The sequence below is a fragment of the Pararge aegeria genome, chromosome 2 (assembly GCF_905163445.1).
Source record: "Pararge aegeria chromosome 2, ilParAegt1.1, whole genome shotgun sequence".
In the NCBI taxonomy this organism is placed as follows: Eukaryota; Metazoa; Arthropoda; class Insecta; order Lepidoptera; family Nymphalidae; genus Pararge; species Pararge aegeria.
The window spans coordinates 1,343,499-1,368,442 of NC_053181.1; the positions used below are offsets into that span (position 1 = coordinate 1,343,499).

The 24,944-nt window shown below is 36.6% G+C and overlaps 1 protein-coding gene across 1 annotated transcript; it reads right to left on the bottom strand.

The window, feature by feature from the left end:
* Positions 1-7,109: 7,109 nt before the first annotated feature.
* On the bottom strand, positions 7,110-19,255 carry LOC120632339 (dynein assembly factor with WDR repeat domains 1). Its single transcript, XM_039902196.1, has 9 exons — positions 19,100-19,255; positions 17,609-17,818; positions 16,020-16,142; positions 14,789-14,973; positions 13,601-13,733; positions 12,535-12,694; positions 10,571-10,708; positions 8,709-8,801; positions 7,110-7,885 (listed from the first exon to the last, which is right to left on the bottom strand). The coding sequence occupies exons 1-9, from the start codon at positions 19,210-19,212 to the stop codon at positions 7,781-7,783; spliced, it is 1,260 nt and encodes a 419-aa protein (XP_039758130.1). The 5' UTR covers positions 19,213-19,255; the 3' UTR covers positions 7,110-7,780.
* Positions 19,256-24,944: the final 5,689 nt, after the last annotated feature.

Below are 24,944 nucleotides of genomic sequence, written 5' to 3' on the forward strand. Positions count from 1 at the left end.
TCTGGAGGCGATGTAATAATAAACAATGGCTGAGTACCCGGTAGTCGGTAATCAGTACCCTTAGTGGGAGTTTGTATGTGTCGATAACGCGTTTTTTTTTGTTGGAAGACTTTTACCTTGGCTAGGTGTCTGGCGGGAGGCTTTAGTTGTGGCTAGTTACCACCCTATTGGCAGTCGTGCCACCAAGTAATTTAGCTTTCAGGTACGATGCCGTAAATCGTCACGGATTTAGTATGTTATTTTTGTGTGTAATGTAATGTACGCATCAAAAGTGCCAATAAAGAAATAATTGACTTTGGCTTATGCATAATCAGTGGCGTGCATAGAGGGTATGCACAGGATATACAGATGATATAAAATAAAGAAAATCTCCAGTACGAGTTATAAATACTTAAGGGTAGGCTTTATATAACTCTCACAATGCCTATCCTTAAGTTTCGTGTAACTCGTTCTGGAGATTTTCTTTATTTTATCATTTGCATACCCTGTGCATACCCTCTATGTACGCCACTGTGCATAACTGCCATACCTCTTACAGGTTAATACGCGATGGTAAGTAATGAAAGGATCTAAGAGCGAATGTGTTTAATAAAAAATGTGTGTTAAATAAAAAAAATGACCTTTTTATGTTGCTAATACTTCGCGGTTCATGATAAAAGACCAGATTTAAATGTCGCTTATTTGTAGGTTATAAACTAGTAGGGCTAGTGCTCAAACAAAACAATCTCTGCACATTGTCTTTGTTTAGACGTTCTATGTTTATTATGTCTCTCTGAGGCCAATAGAATTATCTAGATATAACCAACCTCTCCCGTCAAGGTTCAAGCGACAAAGAAAGCGCCCACGGTGTCTTCGAAACTAAGGCCTTCTTATTATAGCACACTTATATTTCTTTCTGCATCTGAAGATAGGGTTTCCACTCTATTTGCAGACAGTGTTGCGATGGCAGAAAGTTTAACAGAAAACTATATAGTACGAATACTCACGAATTAGTATCAAGTCTTACGAAAACTAGCAACGTTGCCGAGGCGTGCAAACTGCAATCTCGTGTTAAGGGTACGGGTCGTAGGTGACGTAATGGACAGTGGTAAGTTAAAGTGTCATCCGATAGCAAATTGACCGATTCATTTACAATACAATGATATCAAGGTCTGCATGTAGCTTTTAAGTAGCTAATTCTGTAATTTCGCGTTCAATTAACTCTTTTTCAAGAAATCTGTATTGTTTTAGCTGGATCTTAAGATTAATACTACGTAGTGTTCATATTGCACCTTAGTACTGAACCCTTTTTGTGCCCAATCTAATTCGCACTCATTGGTTTTTTTTTATATAGTGGCCACTTAAAAAAAAATTATGAATCAATAGATGTAACAAATACTCCAAACAGTGAGTGTTACCAGTCATACCTTAAACCTTATAGATCTGAAACGTGGTCACTTATTCAAGGCGTATTAAAAGTCATTCATCCTTCAGAGTCTGATGGAGTATCTCAAAGTGATCAAATCAGGAATTTGGACTAAATTAAATTAATTAGCAATGGGAAAGCACATAGCTCGGTCAACTGGTGGACGTTGGGGTTCCAGGATGTAGGAATGGCGACCCCGCATCGGTAAACGCGGCGATGGTCGGCCCTCGACGAGTTTGACAGACGACATCAAACGACTCGCTGGACGCCGCTGGAAACAAACAGGCGAGGATCTTGGAATTCCAACTCCTTACAAAAGAAAAGTCCAGCAGAGGACGTCAATTGGTTGAAGTTATGATGATGATGAATCAATACAAACTAGAAATGTTTTATAGAGAGTCGAATTGAATCTCCCACTAGAAGAGCTTGAACTATTGCGTCACAGAGGTTCGCCTAAGATCAATAGATATCCCAAAGCTGATAACCTAGTGGTTAGGACTTCGGCACGCACCTATAACTTCTTGGAGTTATATGTTCTTGCTTTAAAGGTAAAGGAAAACATCGTGAGAAAATGGCTGGGAGTTCTCCTTAATATTCTTTTTTTTAAATCAAGCCGCTTATTTATTTATTTTATTTATTTATTTATTTATAAAGCACAACCAACAGTAGATACATTAAAACATGCTTTTTTTTGGAATGAGTCACATAGTAAATGTTCAACTATTTACAGGTTATCACAGCATGCATTAAAATGTAAAAAAGTCATTCTTATAAATTATTTACAATTAATTATTAGTTAATATAAACCTTTAATAGTATAAAAGTATAAATATTTAAAGCTAAATTACAATAAAAAAAAAAAAATGAACATTTGCAGCACCAGAGGAGCCACCGATGCGTTACCAGTTTTTACGGAATTTGTTTATCGGCCCCTTGAATAACCCCAGATTGTATTTCGGACGGATATAATTTTTAACACATCAGACGAGAGATTGTACAATTTGGAAGTGCGTTGTGGAAATGATCTGGTATTGCGAATAGTAAAAGAACACTAGGCATTCAGATGGTGAGGATGGAATTTTTTTCAACGACGGTGCAGTCAGACAACAGGGAAGGCGGTATCAATGCAAACAACTCAGAACACTCTCCATTATATAGAGATATAGTCGATAGAACACACAAAAGGAGCTAACACCTTCGATACTCCAGGGCTTAGTTGCAAGTCAATTTGGGGTTGCCAACAAGTCGAATAGCCCTCTTTTGTATCCATGTGAAGTTTACCAATACGCATTCGCTCAGAGTTACCAACGGCCTAGACCCTTCTGTTTCTGTGGAGACCCGGGCCCTTTTTCGGGCTCGTAAAGGGTTTATAATCATAATGATGACTACCTGATACCTGAGATGTAGATACCTTCCGCTTTGTGGTTTTGGTGTTGTTATCCAAAGCCTTCTAAGGACAATGCTTAAGCCTGCGGTTTAGTTTGTTTATAGTTAATTGATCTAGGTGTAATTTAAGAAGTTATTCTTACCGTATCTATGGTTGGTCATTCTTTTTTTTTTCACAGTAAGTAAGCTAAATTGCTATTTTACCTCGATAAAAATGATGATGGTAGCGGGCTAACCTGTTAGAGGGATAAATAGCAGTTAAAAGTTATATCCGGCCATCACGGCTAGCATGGGCATGAGAAAGTCAACTCCCCGGTGAAAGGATAAAAATGTATCTTCTCCCACAGCTTTATCAACTCTCAGAGCATCTGCGAACAAGTGGATATAATACCCAAATAATATATGTGTATTAATAAACGGGGGTAAACTTCTTCTATTCCATGTTCCAGTGATTTAGCAGACTGACACGTTTATTACATCCCTTATCAGGGCATATGATCGGGGGATTTTATTTTTGTCTCCTGCCGTTGCTAGCCCTACTGAAGGGTGTGTTTGTTGGTGTAGTTACAAGCAACTGGACCATGAAATATACGCCTAAGGTGTTATGGGACAAAGGGCGGCAACTTGCATGCCCTGCTAAGTGTTTCTATGCTCATAGGCGATGGCATTTCATCATAACATTTGCTTGCACCAATTATTATCATCGGTTAGTCTTTATTTTATTATAAACTAGCTGTTGCCCGCGACTTCGTCTGCGGTTGATTTTGTTTTTTGTGGCATTCAATTTAGTTGTAGTTCTAAAAAAAATATTAAAGTATTCAGTATGGCTAAGCCTTAAATGAGGGGTTTGCTTCTGTCCGCTGAGGAGTTCTGTCCTCTATTATATATATATTATTGCTCTAACCAGGTTGCATCTTTAATAGTTTTTAAATGACAATGTGAGATGGTGATAACGAAAAAAAAATAACAACCGGCTAAGTATGTTGTGGGCTTCTTCTTAGACCAGGGCGCGTTTGGAACCCTCGTAGCTTTAGTTTTAAGTTGACGAATTTATTTATCGCCATAAACTCACTCCAATCCATACTAGGTATATTATGAAAATTAAGCTTAATTTGCTATACTCCGCGAACAGCAGGAGAATCCGTATGGTGTAATTTATAACAATTATTCTTATAAATTATAATAATTGTTAAGATGACTGATGATGACTTAACAATTATTCATTTTAAAATCAACATCTGAGGATGCTCAGGTTTCGGAGCGAAACGTGCGTAGAGGGTACATTGCCGAGGATCTGTTTGGTGTGGAGTATACGGATTGAAGACATTATAAATTACACCGTACAGATTCTCCTGCTGTTCGCGGAGTATAGCAAATTAAGCTTAATTTTCAAAATATAACATGCAAGCTATCCATAGCCTTGTAATGTGATGTTGATGATACCGGTTCCCAGTTAGTTTTTATCCGTCTGCGGGTTCGTCAACCTCATCAAGTATGCACCAACGATACAATTTCTTGGAAGATTCCAGATAATGGTGGTCGATTGTACCTGATTGTGTTATCAGCACATGTGACCTTTGCTCTGCAGGCGCTCGAACGTAGCTTTATATCGCATTATTATTATGTTTAAAATACATATGTACACATTCTTTTTACTTTAGTTCTACACTACAACCCACTACAAGTTAGCCCTTGACTGCAATTTATTTATTTATTTATTTATTTAGGAAAACCAACCGCTAATACATTTTTTCTTGTCCAAGTTTTACGTTGCGAGCTAAGTGAATGTTCATCTTATTACAGGTTTTCACAACGTTTACAAATAATTTAAAAATTAATTACATTTTATATATAACTGCATTACAAAATAAATGTCTAAAAATATTTTACTAATTAATAATGTTAAAAATATAAATAGAATTAAAATTAAAATTCATATTAAATTAAGAATTAAATTAAAAATTAAATTTAAAAAAAATCAGCAATCTCACTGGTGGTAAGTGATGATGCAGTCTAAGATGTAATCTTTTAGGGAGTGTAATAAATAAATATACCTACTATATACTACGACAATACACACATCGCCATCTAGCCCCAAAGTAAGCGTAGCTTGTGTTATGGGTACTAATATGACTGTGCATATTTTTATGAATAATATACATAAATACTTATAATATACAGATGAACACCCCAGACACTGAAAAACATTCATGTTCATCACACAAACATCTTCCAGTTGTGGGAATCGAACCCACGGCCTTGGACTCAGAAAGCAGGGTCGCTGCCGACTGCGCCAGTCGGCCGTCACGTTAGTCATACCCCTAATAGGTAACTACGCAACATCGCACCGGAACACTAAATCGTTTAGCGGCATGTCTTTGTAGGTAGGGGTAACTAGCCTCGGAGAAAGCCTCTTACCATACTAGACCAGAGAAAATTATAAATTCTCAAATATCCAACGGGGATTCGAACCCGGGACCGTCTTATTAAATCCACAGCGCGCACTGTTGCGCCAGGGAGGTCATCAACGAGGTGGTATTAATTACAAGATGTAATGGACCTGAAATATTTTATGCAGTGTGGTGACGGCATGTCAGAATACAGTTGCTCCGTCCTGTTTGGTTGCGGGTGTCGTACGAGGTGACTAAGTGAAAATATAACGAAGAAAAGCAGCTTCCTCTGTGCCACAGCATTGGACTTTTATAGGCTATTGATTGATTGAACTTCTTCCCTCCGTAATAATACAGTTAAATCGTACTGACAAGTCAGCCAGCATGGTGTTCTTCATATTTTTAGCATCTATATACTACGTGTTAATGAAAACCAAAATAACTTCTACTACTACTGTCTTTGAGAATTATCTGTGATACCAAATAAGTAATAACCTAAAAGTTTTTGAGTAAACCATTGCCATAGTTTTTACTGAAAGAAATCAGATACAGCATATACAGCAGATAAATCATGTGACTCCTAAAACCAAAAGAAGCATATTTATTTTTCCACCCAAACTGCTTCAAAACATTCTGATGTTTACTTTTTGCAAACCTGTTGAAGATAAAACACCGACAAGTACCTAAAGAGACAGGAGTGTTTTGATTTTAATTTTGCATGTGATGCTCGGGCTGCATCTGATTTATTTCAGTAAAAACTATGGCAGTGGTTTACCCAAAAACTATAAGCGTTTTATATTATGAAAATTAAGCTTCGTATGCTTTATCTATATCCACATTTCGCTCCGAAACCGGAGCATCCTCAGGAGCTGTTGCCTTTACAATGAATAATTGTTAACTGAACAATTATTAGTAAAGTCAACATCTCCGAAACGTACGTAGAGGGGGGTACATTGCTGAAGATCTGTTTAATGTGGAGTATAAAGATTGAAGAAATTATAAAGTACATCATTTCCCCCCCGATGTCGTCGAGCCCTGGGGCTCTTCTCATGGCGAGCTTTCGCGCTCGCCCCACTCACCCGGTGACGCCGTAGCAACCCCTCAGGTGGTTATCGGCAAGTGTCCTTCCGAAAAAGCAAAAAGCAAAGTACACCATACGATTCTCCTGCTTTTCGAGCAGTACAGCAAATTGAGCTTAATTGCTTGATTGAGCTTGTATTTATATATTTATTTATTTTATATGTATGTCTATTTATTGCCGAATATATATGTATATTATATGTAGTATAATTGCACTATCCCGCTCTCTTGCAGCTTTTCCTTCTGCCAGAGGTTGCCTGTAAGAGATTGCTTGCAGCAATAAGGCCGCCTTTGCATGTCTACAATTCTTGTTGTTGTTTATTCTATATTTTATGTATATTCTGATGTTTGTGTGCAATAAAGTATTTCTTCTTCTTCTTCTTAACTTTCATAATATATCATGAAATTCCGCAAAGTAACGCCTGCTAAAAGCGTTTCGGTTTCGGATAAATCTCAAAGACGGTAAATAAAGTACCTCTAAAGCCTAAGAAGTAATATTCCGGTTTTATAAATTGGTGCTATTATTTGCGTACAATGACGTTGTCCATACCGCAGTAATTTCTAAGTCTATATTTTCACTATTCTTGGATCACGAAGTCACTAAAGTAATGTGACATGCGCATTAGCATGTCTATGAATAGGACGACAATTTTTTTTTGAGTTTTCTACGTTCGTAGAGTCAGCACATGTCTGAATTTTACTAAGAATAACAAAGAACAGGATGATTAAAATGCCTTTTTCTGGATATTAATTTTATTTAACTTCTTGAGCGAATATTTTTCCAGTTTTATTTATAAGTTACTTACATATTGTATAAAAATTACACAGAGAAATATATAAGCTACATTTTAGGTATAATCGTTGATAAAAAATCTTAAATTATTGTTATTATTATATTGTGTAAAATACTATAAGTTCGTAATTGAAAAGAGCCCGTGCACACGACGACCTTTTTTTTCTGTGACACGACGCGCGTTTTACTTCTCGTAAGATACTCGCGCTTAATATTGCTCAAGTTAATGACAATTTTATTTTGTAGTCTTTGTTGCACCTACCGAGTAGCAATAAATAAATAAAGTGCCTTCGGTAAGAGAGAAACAAGGATAGTTTTTACGGATTAGTCCTATCTTTCTCCCCGCTCAGGGGGCAGTCCCCCGGAATAATAAGTTTCAATTATTACGTATGCTGGAAATAATTAGTTCGATCTATCCTCATCGGTAGCACCCTGCTACCGATGAGGGGTCAAATCGAACTTTTACCATTTCTACGCAACTTTTTATATATGAAAGTTATTTATTTAAATATCTTTGTTATAATATTTCTCGGTGGCGTTAGCTAAAAACGTATCTTTTCATTGATTCATCTAGCCAAAAACGCGCGTCGTCATTGCGTTTGAAGGCGTCGTGTGTACAGGCTCTGACATATTCTATGACATTTGACTTTTGTAACATTCCGTTTTTATGTAATATAACTGTCTGTCTGTACGCAGTGGTCATGTTCAGCTGAGCCACCAGTCAAGTCACCTCCAGATCCTGCAGGTGTTGTCTTTGGACGCTGTGACGATAGCGTCACCGGCGTACGAGTACGCGCACGAGAAGATCTCGCCCTGGTGGCCCGACAGCACCTTATGACAAATCATGAGACGTGATTACAGAACCGACTTTAAAATTGCACAAAGTTTTATGCCCGTTTTCACTAACGATGGACAATGAAATGTCTAAGTAAGTAACGCCTAATCAAAGAACACTTAGAATATTTTGAATGAGTTTGTATGGAAAAATAAATGTGTTTCAAATATTGGATAGAAGCACGCGTTACTTTGCGGAAATCCATGATATATTATGCAAATTAAGCTTAATTTGCCAAACAGATCTTCACACAACAGGAGGGTACGTTGCCGAAGATCTGTTTGGTGTGGAGTATAAGGATTGAAGAAATTATAAATTACACCATACAGATTCTCCCGCTTTTCGGGGACTACAGCAAATGAAGCTTAATTTTCATAATAAATGTGTTTCATTTGATTAAATATTTTTATAGGAAAATATACTTATTCACCCTTCAACAGTATTTCAACAGAATTCCGTTACACGTTGTATAGTATATGTGTACGTACTATGTATGATACAAATACTACCTTATTAAATAAAAAAAATACCTTACAATAAATTGTCATTCTAAAAAGTCCTGCCTATTGTGCGTTGCCACGTCGAAATTAAAAAAAAACATTTATTTCAAGTAGGCCTAATTATTAAGCACTTTTGAAACGTCAAGTCAGTCTGTTTGTAATTACTCTACCACCGGTTCGGAAGGCAGATTCCACTGAGAAGAGCCGGCAAGAAACTCAGCAGATTGCTCTCTTCCAACATAATTTTAAAGTTTAACAACAGTGGGTCTGACTATCTGCGATGGTTCGATGGTGTAAAGTGGTGCGGGAGGGGTCGTACCTGTACGCAGTTGCCGGTGGTGGTGTTCCACACCCGCGCGCTGCGGTCCGCCGAAGCCGTGAGCAGGCAGCCGCCCGCCGGGCTGAAGCACACCTGGCGCAGAACATAGTAAATAATCAATCAGAAAGAACGAGAAAAACATTCAATACTAGTGGATCCGGCAGATGTAGTCGTTCTTTTTTTTAACGCCATTTGTGTTTTTAAACCAACATGTAACACATTGGAACACACAAACAAAATTTCATAAAAATATCTCTAACAGCTTGGGAAGAGATAGGCTACAAACACACGTACAGAATAATTTTTGTACGTGAAAAAATAGTAATATTACTATTTTTTCACCGTTTAAACCTTTCCTAGAACTCCACGAATATTTCAAGACCTGAATGAGCCAAATCGGTCCAGACGTTCTCGAGTTTTAGTGAGACTCACGAACAGCAATTATTTTTTATAAAAATAGATTATAGGTGTTAATTTATATATATATAGATTATAGGTGTTAATTTTTATATATTTAGATATAAGAATGCTTAGCTACATTTACAAATATAGTCAAAGGTAAATATTTCTTTATTCAATCAGGCACACAGATGGCAATTTTGATGCATTAATTACCTTCATATTTGTAAATAGTAGTGAGTAGTGAGGGCGATAACTACATTCGTAATCCATAACGGCCGACTGGCGCAGTGGGCAGCGACCCTGCTTTCTGAGTCCAAGGCCGTGGGTTCGATTCCCACAACTGGAAATGTTGTGTGATGAACTTAAATGTTTTTCAGTGTCTGGGTGTTTATATGTATATTCTAAGTATTTATGTATATTAGTCATAAAAATATTCATCGGTCATCTTAGTACCCATAACACAAGCTACGCTTACTTTGGGGCTAGATAGCGATGTGTGTATTGTCGTAGTATATATTTTTTTTTATTATTTATTTATTTATACTCAGGAAATGTTGTCTTTACAATGAACAATTGGTAAGATTTAACTTGGCTTTGCAAACTTCGGAGATAATAGGGGAAACGGCGGCTTGGCGTAGCGTTCTACGTCTGGCTGTAAGTACATATGAGGTCATAGCAGCAATAAAGTAATCAAAGTCAAAGTCAAAGTCAAAGTCAAAAATATCTTTATTCAAGTAGGCCCATAGGTGGCACTTTTGATGCGTACATAAGAACCACACGGTAGTGAGATGATGGCGATAACCACATTCGTAAACTTAAAACTAAAGCTACGAGGGTTCCAAACGCGTCCTGGTCTAAGAAGAAGCCCACAACAAACTTAGCCGGGTGTTTTTTTTTTTTTTTTTTTGTTATCACCATCTCACAATGTCATTTTAAATTATTAGAAGAGCAACCTGGTTAGAGCAATAATTTACACCCAAGCTTTTTTATCGTTTACGTAGTCCTTTATACTATAATAGGACTTTTCTATAAGCTTACGTTTAATACAAACTTTGAACTTTTTAAGAGACATCTCCAAGATGACAATTGGTAGTTTATTGTAGAATTGTATGCAATTTCCTTTAAACGAATTATGAATTTTATGTAACCTAGTATATTGCACTGTAAGTTTATTCTTACTTCTAATGTTTAAATTATTGCAGTCACATTTTTTCTTAAATTTAGAAATGTTTTTATAAATTTTCAAATATGTACTGACTATACACTGTCATTATTTTAAAATCTTTAAATTTATCTCTCAATGACTCTCTCGGACCCATTTTGTAGATAGAACGAACAGCCCTCTTCTGCAGCACGAAAATAGTGCTAATATCAGCAGCATTACCCCAAAGTAAAATTCCATATGACATAATGCTGTGAAAGTAACTAAAATATACCAGTCTCGCAGTTTCTAATCAGACCTTGGACACCTCCTCTCTATGCCCCTTCATGACAGCCAGCTCCCTGAAGTCAGCGCGAACGTCGTACACGCGCGCGGAATTATCGCTGGACGACGTCGCCACGCGCTGGCCGGCCCAGTCGAAGCAGATGTCCAGCACCTGTGGAAGCAAAAGAATATAATCTTATATAGGTATCTCTGATGAAGCGGTGATAGACTCGTGGGTAAGGCTTCGGTTTTCCTTTCGGGGAGACCGAGTTCGAGCCCCGGCACGCACCAATAACTTTTCGGAGCTACGAGTATGTATTTAAATATCACTTGCTTTAAACGGTGAAGGAAAACACCGCGGGGAAACCGGCATGCCTGATAGTTCTCCATAGTCAAATATTTCTTTATTCAAATAGGCACATAGATGGCACTTTTGATGCGTACATTACATGTAAAATATGACATAGGAGTGAGTTGATGGCGATAAATAAATTCGTCTACTTAAAACTAAAGCTACGAGGGTTCCAAACGCGCCCTGGTCTAAGAAGAAGCCCACAACAAACTTAGCCGGTTGTTATTTTTTTTTTGTTATTACCTTCTCACATTGTCCTTTAAAAACTAATTAAAGAAGCAAACTGGTTAGAGCAACGTTGACGTAGTCTTTAATACTATAATATGACTTTTCTATAAGCTTACGTTTAATACAAACTTTGAACTCTTTCAGAGACATCTCCAATATATCAACTGGTAATTTATTGTAAAATTGTATACAATTTCCTTCAAATGAATTACTTATTTTATGGAGTCTAGTATTTTGCACTGCAAGTTATGCATAATGTTCTCAAAGGCGTGTTGAGTCCACAAACAACGGACCAGCGTGGTGGAATACGACCTAAACCCTTCTCATTGTGGAAGAAGTTATAACTTGCTCTACGTAACATTACCGGCCCAATAAAGGCCGGCAGGGTGATTACGTATCTCGCGACAGCAATGCGACAGGCGTTAATCTTGCAATCACTGCTTGCGTCACTTTTGTTTATTTATTGTATGGAAAAGTGACGTTTGACAGCAGTGATTGCAAGATTTACGCCTGTCGCATTGCTGTCGCGAGATACGTAATCACCCTGCGGCTCAATGAGAAGGAGCTAAATCCGTAGTCCACCACGCTGGCCTACTGCGGATTGGTAAACTTCACACGCCGTAGAGAACATGATGGAGAACTCTCAAGCGTGTAGGTTCTCTCACGATATTTTCCTTCAGCGTTGAATCAAGTAAGTAATATTTTAGTTGGTTAAAACGCATAGGTATCATTTAGAAAAGTTAGAGGTGCGTGCTGGGATTCGAACTCAAAGGCTAACACCGTCTCAGTATATAATATTAGTAAGGATTATGATTAAGGACTAATCGGATAACCCATCAGGTGATGGTGAGTAGAAAACACAGACCTTACAGACAAAGACGTGCCGGCCGTGCCGCTAACCGATTTATTTATTTATTTATATCTACTCTTTATTTGCACACAAATAAAAATAAGAAGAATAAAAAAAAACACAGACAGAAGGAAGCGGCCTTATCGCTTCGGAGCGATCTCTTCCAGGAACCTAAAAATAAGGAAAACAAAAGGATAACATACCTACTGCAGGTTGTGCATATTAAAATAAAATACATACTAATAACTAATGTTCCGGTGTGATGTCTCGTAGAAGCAGATTAGGTTACTACCATACCCCCTAACAGGTTAACCCGATACCATCTAAGACTGCATCATCATTTACCACGAGGTGAGATTGCAGTCAAAGGCTAACTTGCAGCGGAAAGAAAAACCAATACACATCGCAGTAAATTGCAATAATGCTGCTTAACGGCAGAAATAAGTAATAAACATGGTGGTAGTATTGCCCCGGATGAGCTTTTACAAAAAGCTATACTACTATTAAAAATGTATAATACTCGTCGACAGCGCGGTCGACTCTGCGGGCAAATCAAGACATTCCGTACCTCATCAGTGTGAGACGCGACGGTAGCCAGGCAGGCGGTGCTGCGAGCGTCCCATAGCTTGGCGCTGCCGTCCAGCGACGCTGAGCCCACCAAGGAGCTGTCCCAGTTGAACTGCACGTTGGAGATCTCACCTTCATGGCCACGAAGTACCGATACGCGGCTGAAAACAGCAGCGCTTAGACAAAAATTCTTAAGTTTTTACGACCTCCCTGGCGCAACGGTGAGCGCTGTTAATTTAAGGCAGGAGGTCCCGGATTCGATTCTCGGCAGGGGCCATTTGGAAATTATAATTTCTGAATTTCCTCTGCTCTGGTCTGGTAGGAGGCTTTGGCCGTAGCTAGTTACCACCCTACCGAGTTAGTACAAAATTTTCTCGCTCGCAATAAAGAAGTCGTTTTCGAGTATCGATATACTTGAACATCAGAGTAAAAATAATCCTATACCTAATGTTAATACATAGCATAAATTTAAAAACAAATATCAGATGTTCAAGATTTGCGACTCTCAATAATTGATATTATTTTAACGGTATAGATTCGGATGTACGAAAGCGACTCCTCGAGTGCGAACTCACAAATCTTGTACTAAGGGAACAGTCGAAGGTCCAATTTTTTTTTAATTAATAGAATTTTAATTAATCAAAATAAAAAGTCTGCTACCAGGAAATTCCGTGGACGACTCAACTACTTGATAAAAATTTGCACGGCAGTCAGAGTTCCTTAAATTGCTACAACCAGGTTGCTTCTTAAATATTTTCTAATAACAATGTGAGATGGTGATAACAAAAAGAACACCCGGCTAAGTTTGTTGTGGGCTTCTTCTAAGACCAGGGCGCGATTGGAACCCTCGTAGCTTTAGTTTTAAGTTTACGATTGTAGTTATCGCCATCACTACTCACTGCTATGTACACATTTTGTATATCGCATCAAAAGTGCCATCTATGTGCCTATTTGAATAAAGATATATGATATGTGATGATGATGATGATGACTTTGACTTTGACTTAAAGGAATCTGTTGGGTTTTCCAAATTGTCGAGTTTTACTTGTATATTAAATTGTGCATACTTATTAACCCTGGTATCCCACATCGAAATGGTTCCATCAAAAGATCCTGTGATGAGTCTCTGACCCTCGTTTGGATCAAATTGCAAGGCGATAACTTCAGCCGTATGTCCCGCGTACGTTTGTATCTCAGTGCCTGATGAAAGATAATAGCAAAAGTTAATTCAGTAGTTTGAAATAATCAAAATTACAAGTTTGATGAGAGTTTGTACTTTAGAAGTAAATAGACTTTTCACGTATTTCATTGTTAAATTAATGTTTCTTATAGATTCGTAATTATTATTTCTTTAATTGCTTTGTTGATTAACGTCCAAAGTCAATATTGAATCTTTAATCCCAAATCATAATTAATTAATTAAAAACTAAATTATTAATTAATTAAATTTTTATTTTGCGATGGCAGATTGAATTTAGTATTTCTGTATACCGGGTAGAGTCGGAAGAGAATAGGTTAATAGATGTCCGTGTGTCTATTCCAGTCAATGTTGCAATTTGCAATTTTAGCTTATTTCTAGCAGGGTTCGAATTCTTATAGTAATTAAAACATTTTTAAATACGTAGTAATATCTAAGTGCATTTAAAGAAATAACTTTATCAAATAAATTATACTTAATTGTGTACAGTGAAAACCATATTTTAGACAGAAATATGGTCAAGTGGAACATATATTTTCGCTCTGAAGATTAGATTATTGTCAAATTCAACCTCTTTATGGAGGCGGTACTTAGCATCACTTTTATGGTTTTTTTATGTTATGTAGGACAAAAGTTTATTCATTTAATTATTTATGCATTAGTCATGAAAATTAAGCTTAATTTTCTATACTTCGCGAATAGCAGGAGAGAGTATGGTGTCATTTACAATTTCTTCAATCCTTATACTCCACACCAACACACTTTACAATGAATAATTGTTAAGTGACACTTAACAATATTTAATATAACAATTATTCTGCCCGTGTAGCCCTGCTGAGGATGCTTCGGTTTCGGAGCAAAACGTGCGTAGAAGGTACATTGCCGAAGATTTGTTTTGTGTTGATTATAAGGATTGAAGGAATTATAAATTACACCATATTCAGATTCTCCTGCTTCTCGCAAAGTATAGCAAATGAAGCTTAATTTTCATAATATACCGTGGAAATCCGCAAAGTAACGCCTTCCTTCATTCAATATTCATTCATCTGTTACTCACCAGTCTCAGCGTCGAACAGTTTAGCGAGATGGTCCATGGAGCCAGTCGCCGCGAAGTCACCCTTGCTATTGAATTGTGCTGCTACCACCTCCCCCGTATGGCCGTAGAGAGTAGCCAGGCACGAGCCCGTGTCTGGATCCCAGATCTTGGCCGTTTTGTCAAATGAACCCGTTATAATTCTGGTGCTATGAATAGCAATATTGAATAAATAAATATACTACGGCAATACACACATCGCCATCTAGCCCCAAAGTAAGCATAGCTTGTGTTATGGGTACTAAGATGACTGATTAATATTTTTATGAATAATATACTTTTTTCCACCCACTAAAAATTAATGCATGTTCATTAAAAAAACATTTTCCAGTTGTTGGACTCAGAAAGCAGGGTCGCTGCCCACTGCGCCAGTTGGCCGTCTTAATACGATGAATTCTAAGAAACTTCTAGAAAGATTAAAAGAAACAGTAAAAAGGAAAAGGGGTAAGAAGAAAATATCTTGGTCACTTGCCGGTTTGATTATATTATTATGTTTTTATAATCTCTTCAGATTTGTTTTAACCAACCTATGAGTCGATAACATAAGACAATGTATTAAAGAAACATTACTTTGCGGTCGCTATAACATTAGTTGATTTCGTTGACTGGAAGTACATCGCATCGACTTTATCTCTTGCAACTTAGAATAATGATTGTAAATTGTTAAATGTTGACATTGCAAAAGAACTACTTCTGAGTTTCTTGCCGGCTTCTTTGGCCGGTAGAATTTGTATCCCGTTGGTAAAATTACTATGAGCAGACATACTTAAACATTTTTTTTCAGATTGTTGTTCAGACTTTTTATTTCATTTATATTTGTAACAGACGAAATACTAAAGAGGTGTTTGTTCGGGAACAATTTCTTTCAGAAATTTGAATATTATGAAAATTAAGCTTAATTTGCTATACTCCGCGAAAAGCAGGAGAATCTGTGGGGTGTAAAATATAAATACGTAACAATTATTAATTCTGAAGTCAACATCTCCTGAGGATGCTCTGGTTTCGGAGTAAAACGTACGGTACATTGCCGAAGATTTGTGTGTTGTGGAGTATAAGGATTGAACAAATTATAAATTACACTATACAGATTCTCCTGCTTTTGCGGAGTACAGCAAGTTAAACGTAATTTTCATATTATATCATGGATTTCCGCATAGTAACGCCTGCTTCCATCCAATAGAAAGTATACTCTTACCAAGCTGGAAAATTAAAGCCCACAGAGTACACCACATTTTGATGTCCTGCGAGAGTTTTCAGCTCTTTGCCCGATTCGACGTCCCATATTTTACACGTCCTATCGTAGCTGCCAGAAAGACATCTGCAATTATGAATAAGCTTTTTAATTATTGTTTTCATGAGTATAGAGATATGAGAAGGAGTAGAGAGAGAGTAGTAAAAACTAGAGATTCCAACATAACAACTACTTTCTTCAAAGATTGTCTGGGAGAGATCGATTTAGCGATAAGACCACCTTAACTAGTATTTTATTTTATTTTTTATTTTATCTATTGCGTTTCTATTTGTATTTGGTTTTTGTTCGTGCAACAAAGAATTGATAAATAATAATAATAGCTCAACTAGTCGTAAAGTTGCGGGGCACATAGCTGGGGGACAAACGCGAATAAAATTAAATTTCGCATATTCTAAATCGTGCCTAATTTCAAGTAAATTAATGCCAAACGAAGAAAAGTCCATAAATTCCTGGATCTACGTCCCTTATATATTACTTGCCTTTTTACAATATCCAGGGCTTTTTTTTCCCCATTACAGGTCAGCCCTTGCCTGGAATATCACCTGCTGATAAGTGATAATGCAGTCTAAGAGTCTAAGATGGTAAAGGTCCCTAACAGGTTAGCCAACCTGTTAGGGGCATGGCAGCAGCAAAGACAAAGTCAAAGTCAAAAATGTCTTTATTCAAGTAGGCCCATAGGTGGCACTTTTGATGCGTACGTAAGAATTACACGGTAGTGAGATGATGGCGATAACCACATTCGTAAACTTAAAACTAAAGCTACGAGGGTTCCAAACGCGTCCTGGTCTAAGAAGAAGCCCACAACAAACTTAGCCGGGTGTTTTTTTTTATGTTATCACCATCTCACAATGTCATTTAAAATTATTAGAAGAGCAACCTGGTTAGAGCAATAATTTACACCCAAGCTTTTTTTATCGATTACGTAGTCCTTTATACTATAATAGGACTTTCCTATAAGCTTACGTTTAATACCAACTTTGAACTTTTTAAGAGACATCTCCAAGATGTCAATAGGTAGTTCATGGTAGAATTGTATGCAATTTTCTTTAAACGAATTATGAATTTTATGTAACCTAGTATATTGCACTGTAAGTTTATTCTTACTTCTAATGTTTAAATTATTGCAGTAACATTTTTTCTTAAATTTAGAAATGTTCTTATGAACGTACATTAAATTTTCAAATAGTACTGACTGCACTGTATACACTGTCATTATTTTAAAATCTTTAAATTTAGCATTAAACCTATACCCCTAATCGGTTTCCACGCGACATCGTTTCGGAACGCTAATTCGCTTAGCGGCACGTCTGTGTCAACAGGGTGGTAACTAGGGACGGCGGCAGTCTTCCACCAGACCAGACAAGAGAAAATTTAGAAATTATAAATTCCCAAATTACCCACGCTGGGAATCGAAGCCGGGACCTCTAAATTAAATCCACAGCGCTCACCTCTGCGCCAAGGAGGTCGTCATAAATCCGAAGTTGAAGTTGTTAAGTTTAGTTAAGTTTATTTGGATAAGTATGAACAGTTACTTGTTCCCAATCTTATTGAAGCACACGTTGGTCAAAGGCAGAACATGAGTCTGCAAGGTCTTGTATATGTAGAACCGCTTGCCCGTCGGACCCTCGTGCTCGGTCCTCTTCTTCAACGTCTCCAGGCACTGCTCCAACTGCTCGCGTACCTCCTCCGTGATGAGCAGTTCCTTCTGGTAGAGGCGATTCGCTATCTCCTTTATGTCGGAACTGTATAATGTTAAACCTTACCGAGTAGGGACAACAGACAGGTGTAAACTTTTTTAGGTTGCTTATGAAAACAGAAGTTTTTCAATAACTAAAATAACCTTACGTCTCACATATTCAAAACTCCGCCTAATTGTCCATCGAGTAAACCAGTTATTCTATAATTTTTTCTGTAATTTAATGTGGTGTACAATAAAAGTGTATTCATTCATTCATTCATTCAAATTAAATTCCAATTCAAAAATGTTTTATTAATGTAGACCTTATCACAGGCACTTATGAAGCGTTCATACATTTAACATGTTAACTTATGTTAGGTGATGGGAATAACTGCATTCGTTAACTTAAAACTAGGTTCCAAACGCGCCCTGGTCTAAGAAGAGCCCACAACAAACTTAGTCAGGTTTTTTGTTATCACCATCTCAAAGTCGAGTTAATATTTAGCTATGATGTAAGAGCAATTCATACCAAAGCTTTTTTATCATTCATGTATTCCTTCATATTATAATTGGAGAGCGAAATGTCTGCATATTATTTAAGATAGCTGAACCGGGCGGGTTTCTCTTTCAGGGCTGTGGTTATTTTTAATTTTCATCATTTCTGTAAATCAAGTCATGTGCTCTGCGTTTTTGGCCGCGGTGTATAAGTTGGTAAGTGTTTTATTTATTTAAAGTAAAAGTCAAATCTTTCTTTATTCAAACAGGCACATATATGGCACTTTTGATGCGTACATTACATGTAAAAATATAACATAAACGTGAATTGATGGCGATAACTAAATACTCAACTTAAAAACTAATGCTACGAGGGTTCCAAACTAGCTCTGGTCTAAAAAGAAGCCCGCAATAAAGCCGGTTTTTTTTTGTTATCCCCATCTCACATTGTCAAAAGTATTGCAATTACGTGAAAAAGCGCGAGTGACCCCATGGCGCAGGTAGTAAAATTATAATTACGAGGAAGTTTGTAATGTAAAGCTGTAGTGTAGTATAGCTCATTCACGTGCAATTCAGCTACGGCTGATCAGAATACAGTTTGTTTAAAATTAAAGCCTGGCGAAAGAAATCTAATTTGATATTTATTTAATAAGTTTTGTCTGGTAATGGAATGAAACCAGCTTCATCTTATTTAAGTGATTTACTTAAATAAAGTAGGTACATAACTTCCTGAAAGAAAGTAACTAAAAAACAACTAACTTGTTTTGCTTTTCAGCCTGCAGTCTGACTTGGAGTTGTGACTTTTTTTAGAATATTGTTTAAGGCGTGATTACTAATATTACAATCTTACTTGCAATTCAAATCCAAGAGGTCAATGTCCTTGTTTTTCACGACGCCTTTTTGTAAATACTCCAAAACGATTCCAGGGGGATGATACCTCAAATGAAACTTAAGTAACTTCATTGTTATTTTATTCTTTCAGCACTTAATTTATATTAAAGTTAAGGTCATTTTAGAATATTTATCCTTTTACAACTTTTCAGTTTTGTAAATTATTACAAAATTACTGCGTCACATTTTGTCAATAAAGCTGTTGCCATGGCGATGTAGGCTTTCATGGAGGTTCATAAGGTTCTATACGTGACTGTTCTATAGATAATTAATATTAGGAAATGTTCTTTTTCTAGTTCTTTTAAAAAATTGCTATAAAGCAATAAGGCCAACAAATTGTACTTCCTACTTTAACGCTCTATGTATTTATACTATTTTTGTGAACTTTCTCTGTGGTCAATAATAACAGTGTATTCATTAATTGAATATCACTTGTCCCGTGTCTGATATAGTCCCCTTTACTATGCAGGGGATAAGTTATAATGCATGGACTGTAGGTACACGAAATAACATGGCGTTATTTGTCTTGCACTTGACGGCCGAGTGGCGCAGTGGGCAGCGACCCTGCTTTCTGAGTCCAAAGTCGTGGGTTCGATTCCCACAACTGGAAAATGTTTGTGTGATGAACATGAATGGTTTTCAGTGTCTGGGTGTTTATCTATATATTATAATTATTTATGTGTATTATATTCATAAAAAAATATTCATCAGATATCTTAGTACCCATAACACAAGCTACGCTTACTTTGGGGCTAGATGGCGATGTGTGTATTGTCGTAGTATATTTATATTTATTTATAACCTTTCTTAACCTCTATAGCGGGGTAACAGTAGTGATCATTGGAACCGCAAGATACTCACAATTTTATCATAACTTTACATACAATAAAGGTAGATAGATAGATAAATTGCATTACATTGTGTGCAATAAAGAATTTATCTTTAGAGTATATATTAAGAGATATAAATAATAAATATTGGAAATAATAAAAGAACAAAAATAAAAATGCGCAAAGGCGGTCGTATCGCTATATCAAATAAAAGATTATTGAAACGGGATAATGCAAAATGTCACTATGTGTATGTCATAACGTAAACTACATCAACTATAAATAATACAAAGATATATACGATTACATACAAAGTACCTATATATTTATTTTTTTATTTCAAACAAACACATAAAAAGTAATCCAAATTATACAGATAAAGTCTGTGATTTCCACACTAGGATTCCCTGTGTCGTGGAAATCACTTCCTTCCAGGCTGAATACAATAATAATACAGTACTTAGTAATAAAACAAAAAAATCAAAAACATAAAAAAAAATAAACAGCTTAGCATACAAATTCTGTTGGAGGAATAATGACAAAAAATTGTTCTTTAATGTGTGTAATGTGTGTGCGTGTGTATGATTGTTTTGATGAGTGTGTATGACTGTGGTTGTGTGTGCATGCGTGTGTCTCTCTGTGTGTTTATTGTATGTTATATTTATATAAGGTATCTATACCTTTATTTACTATCTTATTTTGAACATTGGGCTGTACTTTTACCCTGGTAGTTCTCCCGTCATCCCTTTTACGTCATGGTTAGCCAAGCCACCAGGCGATGGGTTGGAACACCGTGGGGTTTTGGTTGGTAGGAATCTGACATAACCACAGTGCTTTCTCTATTCCGCACTGAATAAAAGGGTTTGTAAAAGTTGAATAAAATAACAACAAAAATAATAAAAGCTTCCCGGCATAAAAAATAAACTGAAACAACCTAAAAAAAGGTGAAATACCTGGCATCAAAGACAAGACAACATAAAAGACCCTAAGCATTGGCTGAAAAGCCTTATTGCGGCCTATTTTGTGCGGCGATCAAAAGTGGGCCACCTCCTTTGTCCTCGCTCACAATCTAGCGACTACTGGCATAGAAATAGTGAGTACCGCGGACCCTGGGGCGGTGTGTCGAGATTCCTTATCTTGCCATGCACCTTAATGAAAACGGCAATTTTTTTAATCGACTACCAAAAAACTGTGTTCAAATCATAACTTTTTTATATGTTTGAATTTTAGTGGTCACAGAGCTTTTTGTGTCAGAGCTCGTCCGGGGCAATACTAGGTTGCTCTGTTTATAGGCGATTTTTTTTCCATTCACGATAAGGAGGGCCATCTATGCTTGGTCTGCCAATAGACATGATGACCGTACAATTTTTTTTTTTTGGTGTTTATTGATGATGGATGCAGTCTAAGATGGTAGCCGGCTAGCCTGTTTGGAAATATGGTAGTAATATACCCTAATCGGTTTTAGCATGACATCGCGCCGGAACACTAAATCACTTAGCGGCACGTCTTTGTCGCTAGGATGGTAACTAGCCACGGCCAAAGCCTCGTCCAGACCAGAGAAAATTCAGAAATAATCAATTCCCACAAACAATCTTTTATTTATCTAATTATATTATCTTATGATTCATGAACTATGAAATCGTATTTAGGTATATTTATATTCGAAGTGAGATTGGTATTTATTTTCAATAAATAAAACTGCAAAATCTAGCAATCCGCCATGACAGTAAAACGCCGAATTCAAAATTATAACGTCACGAGTTTAAAAACATATTTTATAACTGGTTGAACTTCGAAAATCTCTGCGTAGTTATATCAAGTATTTTGTGATTTTGAACTATCAGGTGCTTAGTTTTTTTTTAATCAATACCGTAGATAGACAGATACCAAGACTGATAATAGACTTACTAAAGCTCTAATTTTACTATGACGTCACGAGCGTTTTCGCGGGAAATATTTAAAAAAATATATAATCAAAAAGCAATTTACAATACTTCTGCTAAAATACGATATTAGATACTTCCGAACATAGGGCAGTTTTCCAAAATGAGGCACCACGCCTACTATAACAATACAAAAAAAAAACACTAGCTGTTTCGCGCTATTTCGCCAGCGTCAGATTCAGTTTTTTTTTTTTTCTTTTTATAATAATTCTTAATTTGGTAAGTTTGACCTATGTACAGTATTATGTAACAGGATAATTAAAGTACAGTTATAATCGAAAACTAAATCAAAAAATGAGATGAGATATTAATTATTAAATTTACAAAATAATTACAAATTAGAAATTCTGTCGCAATTGTGTCTGTATTAAACCCAGTCTCCAGGCTGCCCTACACTAAATGGGGTTTAATATACAGCTTGTACATTGGAGATTTGTATCTATTTATTAATGCCTTCAGAATGCCGTTACTGCTTATCCACGTTCTTTTCATCAAGGATGCTATTCGTTTTCTTCTGATGGCAAAAAAGTCACCAGTATGAGCCCGCGCGTACAGTTCAGACAGTGGCGTGCAGATGCAGATGATATAAATTGAAGAATATCTCCAGTATGAGTTTTAAAAAACCTAAGGATAGGCATTGTAAGAGTTATAAAAAGTCTACCCTTTAGTATTTATAACTCGTACTGGAGATTTTCTTCATTTTATATCACCTGCATACCTTGTGCATACCCTCTATGCACGCCACTGAGTTCAGATGCACGACAATAACGTGGTAAGCCCAACAGCATTCTGAAACCAAAATTCGGCTCAACTCGAAGGGCGTTTAGCGATGCTTGTGTATAGCTGGTCCACAGGGAACCGGTGTAAAAGGTTTGACAAAAGGCTTTTAATAAATAATAAATAAATATACTACGACAATACACACGTTGCCACCTAGCCCCAAAGTAAGCGTAGCTTGTGTTATGGGTACTAAGATGAATATTTTTATGAATTATATATACATAAATACTTAGAAAATACATATAAACACCCAGACACTGAAAAACACTTATGCTCATCACACATACATTTTCCAGTTGTGGGAATCGAACCCACGGCCTTGGACTCAGAAAGCAGGGTCGCTGCCCACTGCGCCAGTCGGCCGTCAAACCCGGGTTTTACCCGGGATTCCTGTGGACCAGCTATACACAGGCAAAAGGCTAATTTATATGTAATGTTGAGCACTAGGATACAAGCTATCCCTACCAATATTATAAATGTCAATGTAAGTTTGTTTGTTAACCTTCACGCAAAAACTACTTAACCGATCCTCATGAAACTTTGTACACATATTCTTGGAAGTATTAGAAGTAATATAGGATACTTTTTATCCCAACATTAAGCTCGGTTACTTTGGGGGAGGGGATGAAAGTGTTTGACGATTTTACACCATGACTCCGACAAATTATAACCGATTTAAATAATTATTTTTGTATTATAGAGGTTGTAATATGTGTTTAATTTTGCTCAATCTTTGTGTTGATCTGATGAATGTGGTTGGAGATAGAAAACCCCTCATTTAAGGCCTAGCGATACTGAATACCTTAAACTTTTTTAAAACTACATCTAAATTGAATGCCACATCAAAAAACAAAATCAAACGCAGACGAAGTCGCGGGCAACAGCTAGTCTATCTATGAATTTCGTCAAGATCGTTATAATTAGCCAAGACTTGATGAATCGACTCCAAAACCTCGTGAGCACTAGTCGAACATGCAAATCACTCGACCAAAGAGTAGTGTATATTAGGTTTCATTAAGTGTAAACATAAGTCTTCATTCCGAAGACCTAAGTGGTACCTAAGTAGGATTAATTGCTAACGTAACAATAGAGCTTCTTATAATAACTTGTACTTTAGATTAAGGTCTGGAATTAGCGAGTCACTCATCAAATATGTTGGCTTGGTTCCGATAGGGTCGCAATATTTGCTGTCAAGGTTTTTAGGAGCGTTGTTTACTGTTTTAGTATTATTGGATCTATTAATTAATTAATTGAAGCGATGTATCGCTTGCTTTATCGAAGAACATTGTGAGAAAACCTGCATGACTGAGAGTTCTCTATAACGTTCTCGAAGGAGTGTGAAGTCTACCAATCTGCACTTGATTACGGCGTGGGCTACGGCCTATACCCTTCTCTTTCTAAGAGGAGACTCGTGTCGGTTATAGATTGATAATGATAATAAATTCATCTGTATTAGGTAGAGCAACTTATAATTTCTCCCACAGTGAAAAGGGTGTAGGACATAATCCGCCACGTTGGTACGTTGCGGATTGGTGGAGTCCACACGCGTTTGAGAACATTATGTTGAAGTTTTTGAAGGATTTTAGGTTTCCTCAAGATGTTTTCCTTCACCGTTGAAGCAAGTGAAAAACGCACATAACTTAAAAAAGAGGTGCGTTCTGTTCTGTACTGTGGTCTGTCTTTTTTTATTGCTTATGCTCATTCATAAACGTGACACAATGTCGGAATACTTACGCAGTGTTTTAGCACACTTCACTCGCAGTAAGTACCTTTCAAATGTTAACGCATGCAAACCAGGATAGTTATTCCGGCGTTATTTACGTTTAATAATAAGAATGTAGTAGTTTTGAATGCATATAGTAGACTAACCAACGTCCACAAAGGTACATAACTATGCATAAAAGATAAATAAATGCATAGATATGCATTTAAGCAAAGTAAGCATAGCGTAATAATATACTTGAACATTAGAGTAAAATGGATCTTATCCAAAATGTAATAGAAATTATATTGAAGGAATAATAATTATATTTCATAAGGAATCACCCTGTAAAAATATTAAATCAAAAGAAGAATATTTATCTTTCCATACATTACAAACATTCTAAGTGTTCACTTATGACAACCCTATTCAAGATTAAAGACTGACACGTGCATAGTACCTACGCTACAGGAGTCACATGATTTTAACTTTGCATGTGATGGGCTGTATCAGATTTCTGTGTGTGATTTGGCTTAGGTTTACTAAAAA